Source organism: Symphalangus syndactylus, chromosome 11, assembly GCF_028878055.3.
Source record: "Symphalangus syndactylus isolate Jambi chromosome 11, NHGRI_mSymSyn1-v2.1_pri, whole genome shotgun sequence".
In the NCBI taxonomy this organism is placed as follows: domain Eukaryota; kingdom Metazoa; phylum Chordata; class Mammalia; order Primates; family Hylobatidae; genus Symphalangus; species Symphalangus syndactylus.
The window spans coordinates 45,264,424-45,277,762 of NC_072433.2; the positions used below are offsets into that span (position 1 = coordinate 45,264,424).

Sequence of the window (13,339 nt, forward strand, 5' to 3'; positions counted from 1 at the left end):
TTTATTTTTTATTATCTTTGTCTACATTGCCTTAGACAAATGTGGTCACCCTAACTTAAGGGATAAAATTCACAGCCTCACAGATTTCTTATTAAGAGGGTCTGAGCATGAATAATCAGCAGTGAAATGGAAGTCTTCTTTACTGCTTCATCCTTTCCCTTTTTTAATCACCATGTATCCTGTCGTATCTTCCATTTGAGTGAATCTCTAACTTAGTCTAAACAAAATGGCACTTCCAGATACTCTTTAAATCAGAGCAGTGTGAACCTATGAATTTTTTTTTGAAGCAGTCTCGTTCTGTTGCCCAGGCTGGAATGTAGTGGCATGATCTCAGCTCACTGCACCCTCCACCTGCCTGGGCTCAGCTGATCCTCCACCTCAGCCTCCTGAGTAGCTGGGACTACAGGGAACACCCGGCTAATTTTTTGTATTTTTTTGTAGAGACAGGGTTTCACCATGTTGCCCAGACTGGTGTCAAACTCCTGGGCTTGAATGATCCACCCACCTCAACCTCCCAAAGTGTTGGGATTACAGGCGTGAGCCACCACACTCGGCTTGAACCTATGAATTTTTAAAAAGGAAAAAGAATTGTAAGGCTGATTGTACTAAGCAGCTAATCTTAGAACCAAAATATTGTTGCTCAGTAACTTAAATCTGAATAATGATTTCACAGGCTTGTCAGCTCTCATTCTCTGCTCTGGTCCTCATGCATTCTTATTAACACTGTTTATTGATAATACAACTTTTGAATAAATTATACTTGAGATCATTTAACAGAAGAAATTGTATGAAAGACAATCTATTTTATAATCACGCTAATAATTTTAGAGATATTCACCATTCTGATTGATCTTCAGTTGATAGGGGCTAAACTTTTCTGTGGCCTAGCCTTGGTTAAATTCTTTGATGCTTTTCCTATGAAGAGGAAATCTTCACTTCTTATAACATGGCTTCTCTGAGCCAAGGATGCCTGTTGCTCATTTTAAACTCTCTTATATTACCATAGGTTTCTACTACACTTAGCGGACAAAACTGGTGGCATAATTGTGACAAATGATAATTTCAGAGAATTTGTGAATGAGTCAGTCTCTTGGAGAGAAATTATTACAAAAAGGTAATATTTTCTTCTTTGTCTTTGGTCAGAAAAGTTTTGTTTTGTTTTTAATTGTTTGTTTCTGTGTACATTTTGTTTGTTTTGTTTTCTATATTCCTTGTCCCCACAGAAGACAATATAAGGGACCAAAGTATCATAAGACTGTGCTGCACTCCCACTTCATAGGTGGCTGGCCCCTCCAGGTAAGCGGGGGGCCCAGCACAGAGCAGCAGAGCTGGCAGTGATGAGTGTGGGCATGCTCTGCTGTCACTGCAGCCTTCTAGGGCATCAGAGTTTTCCTGCATGAAGCAGGAGGCACAGTTAAGTGTCATGGAGCACAAATGGCCTCGTATTTTACTCAGCTGTGAAGTGAAAGGGTGAACTTCATGACAGCTGGGATTCTAGCAAGAGGAAAGGACTGAAAGCAATGTGTGCTGACTGGGCTTTCACTTCTTCATGGTCTGGAGAGAATATTTCCACTTTTTAATATCTGATGCTTTTCTGGAGGTTTTTACAGTCATGGTTTAATAATCTATATTGAAAACATCTTTAGATATCATCCAAAATAAAACAAAGTTATGTCAAGAGTTTAGCATTCACTGCTGTTTGTCATTTGTAATAATACTGTGAATGTGTCCACTGCTGAAAAATGCCGTAAGATCAGTGGGCACTGGCTTCTAGGACTTCTTGTTAACAAGTATCACCTGACCAGTTATTTAAAATAGAAAGCAAGAGCCTATGATAGTGCCAGGGACAAGTCATATAGGCCAGAAATCTTAAAACGTAAAGTGAACATGCCTCACATTAAGTATAACTAATACATAGTAAAACTTGCAATATAGCTAGCACAGCTAGATACTTATCCCTGTTGGGATTTCACAGTTGCACCTTGCCTGGTATTTATATTTTCCTAAATTGTTAGAAGATTTTAGAAAATGAATGCCCAGGTGAGAGTTAATTACTGTATGCATTTTGACACCTATGCTGTTAAAAAGCGGTTGTTGATAGCTGAACCAAGAATTGGTCTTTGACCTTCTGGGCACAGTTAATGAGCTACTAATCTTGTAGGGCATGTTTCTGTTGGACCTCTGCCTGGGCTCATTGTCAGTATTTATTGACACTCATCCATGTATGCATGGAGGGTTTAAATGCAGTCAAGACTGGTGTTCTCCAGCCAAGTTGTTGCTTTCAGCATTCACAAAAACAAGGCAGAAAGGAGACCTGGACAACAAGCACAGGCACTTGGACTTTTAAAAATTATTTTATTTTCTGTTTTCCCCTGATATGATAAATAGTGGTGTAAAGACCCCAGATTTCCTTTATTCATATATCGTTTTCCTTTTTAAAAATATTATTTTCAGTGGATTTGCTTATGGACACATTTATTACCAGTTTTATTCAAAAATTAAACATTTGTTCAGCATTTGTGTCCTAAGCTGACAGTCTTTAAATCTTATTTTTCAAAGTTATATTGAAAGTTATATTAGAAGAAGAAGCGGCTTCCTAAGCCCAGTACAAATCTGCAAGTCTTGATGAGAAATTTGAGGGCCAGCTGATAAAACGTTCTGACTCTATTGTTTTTGTGTCCAAAACAGAAATTAAAAGGGTTTGACTTGGGTATTTTCCCCACTTTTAGGCAGTTGAGCAGTCTTAGGATTTCTAGGCTGACCTGACCATTGCTTTGGCATCAGGTGGCTGCTTTGGGATCCTTACGCAGGCCCTGGGCAGTGAGGACCCTGTTTCTCAGCCTCATGGTGTTCTGTGTCGTAGGCTGCTGCAGTACACGTTCGTGGGGGACATATTTATGGTTCCTGATGATCCTCTGGGAAGAAGTGGACCTCGATTAGAGGAGTTTCTTCAGAAGGAAGTCTGTCTTAGGTATTTCCTTTTTCAGATTGTCTTGTATTAAAACGTCTATTTCAACTCTTTGTGCTTTAGTGCAAGTGCTGTCTTTATAGACTAAAAATGACTTTAAAAAAATTATTATGTTTTTTTTTTTTGAGACAAGGTCTTGCTCTGTCACCCAGGCTGGAATGCAGTGGCGTGATTTCGGCTCACTGCAACCTTTGCCCCACCGGGCTTCAGCGATCCTCCCATCTTAGCCTCCCAAGTAGCTGGGACCACAGGTGCATACCACCACGCCCAGCTCTTTTTTTGTATTTTTAGTAGAGACAGGGTCTTACCATGTTTCCCAGGCTGGTCTGAAACTCCTGAGCTCAAGGAATCCGTCTTCCTTAGCCTCCTAAAGTGTTGGGATTATAGGCATGAGCCACCATGCCTGGCCAAAATTTTTTAAGCCTTAAATTTAGTGCTGGTTTCATATATTTGGAAGCTAATGTAGCAAGCATCCCGGATTTTCAACTGTAGTCCTTTCAGTTTTCATCCTAGGAAAAGACAGGAGCCAAATTTTTTTGTGGGTTTATTTTTATTTACTTATTTTTTTTGAGATGGAATTTCACTCTTGTTGCCCAGGTTGGAGTGCAGTGGCGCGATCTTGGCTCACTGCAACCTCCGCTTCCCAGTTTCAAGTAATTCTCCTGCCTCAGTCTCCCGAGTAGCTGGGATTACAGGCACATGCCACCACGCCTGGCTAATTTTTTGTATTTTTTTTTTAGCAGAAACGGGGTTTTGCCATGTTAGCCAGGCTGGTCTCAAACTCTCCTGACCTCAGGTGATCCACCCGCCTCAGCCTCCTAAAGTGCTGGGATTACAGGCGCGAGCCACCGCACCCAGCCTTTTTGTAGGTTTAAAAAGACAAAGCCGGGTGTGGTGGCTCATGCCTATAATCCCAGCACTTTGTGATGCCGAGGCAGGTAGATAACTTGAGGTCAGGAGTTCGAGACCATCCTGGCCAACGTGGTGAAACCCTGGCTCTACTAAAAATGCAAAAATTAGCTGGGTGTGGTGGTGCATGCCTGTAATCCCAGCTGCTCGGGAGGCTGAGGCAGGAGAATCACTTGAACCCAGGAGGCGGAGGTTGCAGTGAGCCGAGATCATGCCACTACACTCCAGCCTGGGTTACAGAGCAAGACTCTGTCTCAAAAACAAAAAAACAAAGCTAGTTTTTCAAGCTGGTGGTCACTTACTGGCGAATACTACTTAGGTTCATCATGTATGTGTGAGAGCTCTCCCTCTGAATCACGAGTGTCTGATGGGCTCATTTTGTATGTGTGAGTGTCTTTTTACATTCATTTTCTAAAGTCATTTGCTTTGAACATGTTATGCTTATATTAATTTACTTACTGCTCAGGAATCACTGCCTGGGGGAACTATTACTTTCTACCTTCACTGAATGGAAAAGCCAGTATTCCATATTTATCTGAAAATGATTTGGTAGTTTAGGTTTTCTTTGTTGTAGTTTGGGTTTGTTTTGTTTTTAGGACACCTTGTTAGTGATTGTTTCTGTTTTCAGAATTCTTCGGTAACAGACATTAACTAAAGATTCCTGTGAACCTAACAGGGAGATCATATGACCCCATGACTGATGTTTACTCTTTTTAAAAACTAAACCAGGCTGCACTTCTGTGCATTCCCAGCTGATATGTGCATGAGGGTGTGATGGGGGATCTAAGCTGAGAGGAAGACACACAGCTCTCTCAGCATTTTTAGGCAGTCACACTTTCCAGTCGATCTTTTCCATTTGCAACAGGAACCATTGGGAGTTGTAGGTTTGGATTCAGTGGTAGGTGGTGATGGGTTTTTTTTTTTTATATGGTGGTCTCTTCTACCTAGGAGACCACTACAATTTCAACTCCCTGGTCTTGTGAATCATTTCTCTTTTGAGCCTTTGGGTTTTATGACACAGATGAGGACTTAATTCCCAAACGCCATGCTTTTCTACCCACATGAAGAGAATGGCAGCCATTTTCCACACCTGCTACGCTCATCAGTCCATCTCATTTTCCTTCCCGACATCTGAACTTGGAAATCCCCTGCTGGGCTTCAGGCCTGAGGCCTGTGTGTGAGCATCAGTCAGGTCCGTGGGTCAGAGTTACCAGAAGGAGAGTCCTCTACTTCCTCCCACTCCTTGAGCAACCTGGCACAGGGTCTGTCCTGCCTGCCTTTTCACTCTCACCTGGTGGCTCTTTGTAGAGCTGTTCACAAATCAGTTAAGAAGTTGGGAATCACTTCCATCACAGAGGGGCTGTTGAAGTTAGTTGAGCTTTTGAAGTTGGGGAAACTTCAGCTAGCCTCATTTCTCGCCTGCAGGCCAAGTCCAATGGGAGGCTTTTGAGCGATACAGATGCCCTCCCTGTACACACATACTCGCACACACCCATGTGCGTACAAGTGTGGGCACCCACCCACACCTCATCTAGACTGAGTCGGTGGGGACTGCCACTCTCCCCAAAAGGAGTCTGTTCTAATTTCTGTTAACCAGGGTCCTGCACAAAATGAAAATCTTCAGAAGAGTAAGACCCTGTTAAACCTTTTGAAAGCTCCCAAGGGCACCCTGGTTAGAGCCAAACAGCTGGATGGGGTCAGTCCTCACAGCAGAAGACCTGGGAGGGTGGTGCTCCCTCATAGAGCGCATTCATTCCCTGGCATGCCTTGAGATGGCGTCAGTGGAATCCTCGCAGGCTCCTCTGTGGGTGTCTGATGTCACCACCTCCACCTCAGTCTTGCATGCTGCCTTTGGAAGCCAGGGAGCGGCATCCTGAGCCTCAAGGCCTGCCGCAGTTACCTTCTAAAATAGCTCCATGATTTTTTGTTTACTTATAACCCAACTCACCAGGACTCGCTTCCATTCACAGAGATATGCAGCCCCTACTCAGTGCCCTGCCAAATGTGGGCATGTTTGACCCCAGCTTCAGAGTCCCTGGCACCCAGGCAGCCAGCACCAGCCACCAGCCTCCGACCCGGATTCAGGGAGCCCCTTCAAGCCACTGGCTCCCTCAGCAGCCCCACTTCCCACTGCTGCCAGCCCTCCCCAATCTCCAGCAGAACCTGCCCATGCCAGCTCAGAGATCTTCTGCAGAAACTAACGAGCTGAGGGAAGCCCTTCTGAAGATCTTCCCTGACTCAGAGCAAAGACTGAAAATAGACCAGATCTTGGTGGCCCACCCATACATGAAAGATCTAAACGCACTCTCTGCCATGGTGTTGGATTGAAGATTGTGCTGAGCGCTGAGCTTGCGCTCAGGGCTGGCTGATCAAATTCAAGCTCACACCTGTATCTGATGGGAATGAACATAATGTGAAGAAGCTTATTTCCCAGTGTAAACGCAGTTGTATAGAAAAAAAATGTTTTGTGTATAAATCTGGGTTTTCAAAACCAGCTTTTTTCTATATATAAATTATGCTGCTATTACAGATTTAACATTTTCTGTTAAAGGAAAGTCTACATTTTCTGCCTGTTCAGAACTGTTTAATAGCAGTTACTCTTGAGTGTATTTACCTTTTTATGTTTTTTAAACTATTTTCCTTAAAGCCGAAAATATTGACAAATGGTTATGGTTAGCCTTTATAAATAAATAAATAAAGAGTTGCTTTCTTAAGGAAAGCAAGACCTCTTAAAGTATATTTTCTTGAGATGAATATGTCCCGTCACTACCATGAAGTGTGCTCACCCTTCCAGCCTCCTCTGCCCTCACCCCCGGAGTTAAAGTGGGTAAGAGTTGGTTTGTTCTGCAGTCATTTGGTTGGAGCATTGTGAAAGTGGACCCGCGGTGCCACTAGATGGCACTTGGTGCCTAGCCATGGTGAATGACCAGGGCGAAGTTAGACTCACAGAATGCCAGGGCTAGAAGACATTGTGGAGCCCATGGAGTCCCACCCTCCTTTCCCTTCCACCCTGCACAAAAGGGGACGGCCCAGTGTGCGCACCATCCGGCCATGCCCACAGCCACAGCTGAGGAGTGGCCGGGCAGGCAGCAGGCTCCCCAGCCAGGGCTTGACACGCTCACAGGCAGGGGCCTCCACATGCCTGGCCTGGCTCTGGAAGTCACGTCTTAGCTTCTGAACACCGTAGCGGGTTGTGAGGAAGTTTAATGAAGAGCCCGGTCACTTTGGCCATCTTGTGTCCACAACTGCAGGAGACGCCCCGATGTGGAGTTTGTACAACTTTGCCAAAAAATGGTTTTCTATTCTCAAAAGTGACCCAAGCCAATAAATAGCATTAGTAGCTTCTGTGGGGGGATCCCAGAGCCCCTGTATTTATTTTCCCTGTGTTTGTCTCTCTAGTGTCCTCCTAAACAGCCTTTCCCGTGAGTCTTTCTCAGAATTGATATCTTAATATTGTCTGTTCTAGGTGTTGCCCAAATTCAGTGTCAGTGAAGTTCTTTTCCTGGGCAATCTTAACATCTTTACTCTTGTTGTCTGGACCTTCAAAGGGCTTTGTATTTTACACCTGCACCCCCAGGCTGCTCACAGTCGGCTTCCTGACTGTCCGGATCTTGTCTCCTGGCCCTGAGGAGCAGGGGCTGAGGACTCAGTGCTGGTTTGTAAATGGTGAGGGGACTGGGTGGCATCCCAGAGTGCTCCCTCCAGGCCTGCTTCTTGGTTTTGTTTGATCGCTACGTTCTTCAAGGGATGAATCCAGAGCCCTCCATGAGGCCAGGCTTGTCCTTCAATCATGTTTCCTCTCAGATGCGTCCGTGATGCCTCCTGATGTGGAACTGATTGTCCATTGTTTGGGTCTATGGCCAAGTCACCCAGCTGTGGAAGCAGAGGTAGAAGACGAGGCCAGCCAGAAGGGCGACTTCAGTCACAGCTCCCATGCCTCAGCTTTGCACCTGTTTTCAAAAGCACAACTGAGGTGTGCGGGCTGGGGCTGTCTTGCAGTGACTCTGGCCTTCTGGCTCACTGTTCGGTCCAGCAGCCTGGCTGACCCACTATTTCTCCTCTGCTTCAGAGGAAACCCAGGAGATTCCCTTACTGCCAGGCTGAGTCTCCACCCATGCTGGCTGGTTCTGGCTAGGCTGAGGGGGTCACCACTTCTTCCGGCTCTAGAAGCTACTTGACCCTTGACGTTTGAGTTCTGTGTCTTTTTGTTCTGACTTATTGCTTCAGAGGGATTGGCCTGTCCCCTTTCCCTTTCTCGGCTATGGGAAGGAAGGATGAGCAAAGCACTCATTGGTTCCCTTCTTCAGTTACAGCATGAGATGGAATTCATCATTCCTTCCGAAACTCCTCATATTTAATATTTAAAAACCCAAATTATCAAACCATTAAGAACTCATTACTGGTTCTCAGCCTCCTCCAGTACTAGCCTCAGTGTGGCTGCTGCGTAAGTATCTGTAGCCTGTCTACCTCCTGCAGCAGGGCCGCTCCCGCTTCCCTGTCTACTGCTCAGGCTCTCCCACTTCGTGGCATCCATGTAAAGTGGCTAGCAGGGCAGAGATGTCACCCTCATTCAACAGGCAGGATGTCTGTTGCTCAGAGAGGTTGTCCTGAGGGGCTGGGTGATTCCCAGGCCTACATTCTTCCCGAGGCTCCAGGCCGCTGTCTCTGGGAGTAAAAGAGCCTTGTCTGACCTTAATGCAAGCAGTGTGTTTGAACCCCTGTAGGCTGCATTCAGGAGACAGAAGGTGTCTGGGCCAACCTGGACGGCCGGTCAGCATTGCTAGGCAGGCTCGGCTGTGTGGCCGGGACTCGGGCCTGGGTGGCTTTTGAGACCAGTGAAGGGAGAGCCAGCCTCATGCCCATGCAGGCTTGTGGCACGGCTGGGATGTGAGGGAGGACTCAGATCTACACACAGAAACCACTCTTCTCCCCACCCTCCCCCAGCTCCTACCTGCCTCCCACGCCTCAGGTGTGACTGCCTGTGGGACCATCACCCCAACCACTTTCCTCGCACCTCCTTGTCCTCACCCAGTTCCTGCAGTGTCTCTGACCCACGCCTCCCGCCTCCTGGCCAACTTGCCCAGGCGGTGTCTCTGGCTCACCTCCATCTGTTCATCACCTTCCTCCCCAGTGTTTCCACTTATCTTGGATGTTTTAGATTGAAACAGCCTGATTCCCGGAAGAATACTCTTCATTCATTGCTAGTGCTTCCCCTCACCTCCCACTCTCCACCTCCCAGTTTGCAAATGTGGCTTTCGCCCACCAAGTGAAAGCGGACTGAGAGCAGCCCTTGGGGATGGCCCGGTGCCTGGCTGCAAGGCCGCGCTGCGGCTCTGTCTTGGTGGTGCACATGGCTTGACCGGACTTTACCTTCTTCCCACCACTTCCCTCACTCCCAGACCTCCCTCATTCTTTTTGTCTCTTCTTTTTGCCTAAAGCCAGTCCTTAACACCCTATTCTTCCTCAGCAGGTGGTTTGCAGACTTTGCCCCACCTTTGGGGCTCGTGGTGGTGGAGAGGGCAGCTGGTGTTAAGAATGCAGGTTACCGGGCATGACCCGGCAGATGCTTGCCCAGTAGTTCTGGAGGAAGGCCCGGGAATCTGCAAATGAGCTCATTCCCCAGGCAGTTCCCATGCAGGTGATCCACGGACCACATGTTGAGAAACTGCAGTCACCCTTAGGGCCACACTGTCCCTCTCCCCGCTGTCCCCTCTCTGTAGTGACCGGCCCTGACCTTCAGGAGTGCACTTTCCACTCTACCAGGAAGCCCTAAGGCATCATCAGGCTCCCCAGACCTGAAGCTTGCACGGGGCCCCTCCCTCCTTCTACACCCACCCTCCGTATGGTCCCCTGCTCTGCCCTCGTGCTTTGCTGGCCCCTGCCTGCTACTCCCGCTCTCAGACACCCAGGGGTGGTGGGCCCTAACTGGCCAGCCCCTCCCAGCGCTGCCCTCTGCCGTCCAGATGCCGCAGTGCAGCCAGATTTACCTTCCAGTAACACTTCTAGTCACCCCTCCTCCTGCGAAGTGATCTGCAGTGGCTGTTTGACCAGACCACAAAGTTCACACCTCCTGAGCTTAGTGTCCGTGGCTGTCTACCTCCCGGCCATACTTGACTGTCCCCAAACTCTCCCTGTGGCCACACGTTTCCCATGGCCTGTGGGCTCTGCAGATGGACCTCTCTCCACTAGAGATGCCCTTCTCCCAAATGGCTTCCCTCCTGGAAGGCCCAGCCTGAGTCCTCCTGGTCCCCTTTCCAGTGCTTCTGCCAGAAGCATCCCCATGATGTTCTGTGACTGCACAGCGCTTTGTGTCTTGCTTTAGGCACTTGCCACTCTGGCTGGTGCTGTTGCCGCTGATTGTGTACTGTCTTGCTGTCCTTTCTAGACTGTGAGCTCCTCGCGGGCAGGGACCGCCTGTGTTCTCTGTATTTCCACGGCGCCTAGCACAGTGCCTTGCACTTGATAGGTGCTTAATAAATGTCTGCTCAACTGAACTGGAGGACAGTGCCTTCTTGACTGCGGCATCTGGCAGCAGGACCAGTAAGACGCCGTGATCCACCGCCCTGCGGGGAGACAGTGGGGTGGGGCTGGGGTCACTCCACTCCCTTCTCCCTCCCCTGCCAGGCTCCAGCACATGGCATCCTGGGCACACAGGTCCGGGGAGGGGTACCTGGCGCAGGCTGCGTACCAGATGCACTCAGGCTTCCTGGCCAGGGCCGACACCCGGCCCAAGCTACACCAGTCCGAGTCACTCCTGGGGAGTTCCTCTGTGGTGGTGGGAATCGTGGGATGCCAGGCCCAGGTCTGTCAGAAGCCATTTTCCACCCTGAGGGAAGCCAACCTGTGGCAGGAAAGAAGCGGCGACCTGAGAGAGGTTCCTGGCAGCATGAGCCTCAGGTTCCTGTTGTCAGGAAAGCCCTTCCTCGGACATCACCACACCCCAGTATTCTAACACACTTCCCTTTTTGCTTAAGCTGGTCATTCCAATTGGATTTACGTCCTTTGAAATCGAGAGTCTTGAGTAACACGTGTTACTGTCTTTAGCAAGGATTTGCAGGTTGTTTAGAAAGGTTCAAAGACCTGCACAAACGGGGCTTCAGGAGTATCCACCCCAGTCAGAAAATGCTGGAAGGGGCCGACCATTTCGGAGTTGAGTAACTTGAAACTCAGGCCTGGGGCCCCTCAGCAGAGAACTCAGCCTGACCCTCGAGCTGTTCCCTGCTGCCGTGGCTCTGTGCCCATCCCACTGCCTCTTCAGTCCCCTGACGGCAGTTCTTTTCCCCAGTTCCCTAGTTGGGCAGATGCCAGCACTGTTCATTTGGAGTTTGACTTTCCGTATACTTCAGAAGTGTAACTAAGCATTATTTTATTATGTCTGTTTTACAGATAAGGAAACTTAGTTCCTCATCTGTAAAATAGGCATAATAATGCTTTCTACTTCAAGGGTGACATGAGGAATAAACGTGCTTAGAACTGTGCCCAACCCAGAGCCCCGCTCGGTGGCTGCACTCCTTTATCCCTGTGGGCCAATGATGAGGGTGCTTAGGCTAGGGCCTACATTTCTTTCAGTGCCTCAGCAGGGCCTTGGGAAGTCTAGCTGTGGTCTAGAGAGGGCACTGTTCCTTGAACAAGGCAAGCACTCAGGAGAGTCCCTCGGGTGCCATCACCAGAGAGAGCACCCGGAGGAAGTGAGCACAGCCACTGCCTGCCCGCAGGGTGCTGAGAAAGCTGAGGCCGGCAACCAGTGCCATGACCTCACCACCCCGTGTGCCCAGCAAGCTTCTGTCTCCTTTAATCCTCACCTCACTCCTGAAGTGCTGCTGTTATTATCTCCATTTTGCAGAGGAGGAAACTGAGGTACAGAGATGCTCAGGAACTTCCATTTCTTCAAGCTAAGATGTCCAGGATTTAGGATTTGAATTCCAAAGGGCCATCCCACCTCCCTGAAAGGCAAAGCTGCACCACAGGTGACTCAGCAGCTGGTATGGCGCCTAAGATCCCTCCACCCTTCAAGGAAAAGAATTGAGGGCCCATGACAGACCTGGGTCAAGGCTGTCAGTCTTCAGGGCACAGGGAGACCGCGGAAGGAAGCTGCCTCCCCACTTCCTGCTTGGTGGGCCTGTATCCAGCCCTGTTCCTATGGGAGGATGCCAAGAGCATATTTTTTTAAAGAAGTTGACCAGTTCTGCAGAAGCTGTGTCAGGAGTGAGTCCATGTATGCATCAGAGCCGTCTTGCGCTTCATTTCGGGAAACACAGATGAGTTGATGTTGATTGGAAACTGAACGTGGCCTTTTTCCCAGCTCAGGTTCTAATCCCCTCCACACCGAGGATGCCAGGGCTAGGGGCATTCACTGGGGAAATGGGCTGGGCAGGCAGGGAGTTGCCCAGAAACAGAGCAGAAGTACCCACAGCCAGTGCTGGAGCCAAAAGCCCAGAGGCTTAGGGCTTCTTGAACCAGCCCGCTTTCACCCCTCCTGCCTGGTGGCTTCAGCTCCCAGAGTCACAGGACTCCAAACCGCAGACTCCAGCCTTTGGGGCTTTCCTTCCCCAGCCCCGAGTCCCCAGGGAGCCCTGCTTGGCCCCACAGCCTGAAACCCAGACTGGGGTCAAGCCCAGGCATGCCCTGTCCTCCCCTCCTCCCTGCTTCTAGCGAGAAGAGGAGGCGGCAGCCTCCCCGAAAAAGAATGCGCTTGTCTGCCCGCCCGTCTGGCTCCTGGATCAGTCTAAAGTTTCAGCCACCAAAACAGGCAGCAGGAAGGAGAGGGCCTCCCGCAGCCTGCCCCCAGCAGCTGCGCACATGGACTTGTTCAGGGGACTTCCCCCAAACCAGGGTGTCTCTCAATGCCAGCAGGACCCTCTCCCCTTGCCAGCCCCTCAGGATCCCTGGCATGTCACACCTCCACTCTGAGAAGGACTGGGAACCCTTACTTCTTCCCCCTGTGTGGCCCAGCTGGTGAGGGGTGGGGCCCAAACCCCTCATCCCCTCCGGATGCTGCACCTTCCCAGCCCCTCCAGGGTTCCTCCATCCCTGATCTTGAGCAGCCACTTCATGCAGGGGACAGTGCCAGGGAAGGGAGAGAACAACCAGAATGGCCCTTTTTCTGAAGACCTCATGCCCAGCCAGCCCGTGGAGTGAGGGCATCGCCTGCTCCTGCACTTACTCTCCGTGACCTTGAGAAAGTCACGCAGCCTCTCAAGGCCTCGGGCCCTCATCTGTCATGGGCTAGTGCTGCTGCCCTCAGACCTGGTGGTCTGTGACCCTGGCTGTGCATCGGGATCCCCGGGGACAGCGCTGCCCAGGCCACACCCCAGACCCTGGAGATCAGAATCTCACTTCCATGTTTTCTGGTAATCCCAAGTGACCCGGCGTGCCCTCATGGTTGAGAAACACCTCCCTACTAAAGAGTAGTTGCAATGGTTGCAACCAGGACTGAATCCTAAGAAATGGGCCTGGCTCCTG

The 13,339-nt window shown here is 49.4% G+C and overlaps 2 protein-coding genes across 3 annotated transcripts in view; one reads left to right on the top strand and one right to left on the bottom strand.

Moving 5' to 3' along the window:
• The window catches only part of N4BP1 (NEDD4 binding protein 1), a 71,264-nt gene extending 60,893 nt beyond the window's left edge, over window positions 1–10,371 (top strand). For both annotated transcript variants that reach the window (XM_055297901.2, XM_063611889.1), the window contains exons 5-7: window positions 1,007–1,114; window positions 2,864–2,971; window positions 5,848–10,371. In XM_055297901.2, the coding sequence (XP_055153876.1) occupies window positions 1,007–1,114; window positions 2,864–2,971; window positions 5,848–6,205 (574 nt within the window). In that variant the 3' untranslated portion in view covers window positions 6,206–10,371. The remainder of the gene's footprint in view (window positions 1–1,006; window positions 1,115–2,863; window positions 2,972–5,847) is intronic.
• On the bottom strand, window positions 9,954–13,092 carry LOC134731769 (uncharacterized). Its single transcript, XM_063612587.1, has 5 exons — window positions 13,041–13,092; window positions 12,204–12,296; window positions 11,919–12,014; window positions 11,680–11,833; window positions 9,954–10,440 (listed from the first exon to the last, which is right to left on the bottom strand). Exons 1-5 carry the CDS (start codon window positions 13,090–13,092, stop codon window positions 9,954–9,956), a joined length of 882 nt encoding a protein of 293 aa, XP_063468657.1.
• Between the last annotated feature and the right edge of the window lie 247 nt (window positions 13,093–13,339).

Coding starts and splice junctions, on each gene's coding strand:
- LOC134731769 (XM_063612587.1), bottom strand. CDS start 13,092: ATGAGGGCCCGAGGCCTTGAGAGGCTGCGTGACTTTCTCAAGGTCACG. Junction 11,834..11,918: donor GACTGACAGCCTTGACCCAG/GTCTGTCATGGG, acceptor CCTGTGGTGCAG/CTTTGCCTTTCAGGGAGGTG. Junction 10,441..11,679: donor AGCAGCACTTCAGGAGTGAG/GTGAGGATTAAA, acceptor GTCTCCCCGCAG/GGCGGTGGATCACGGCGTCT.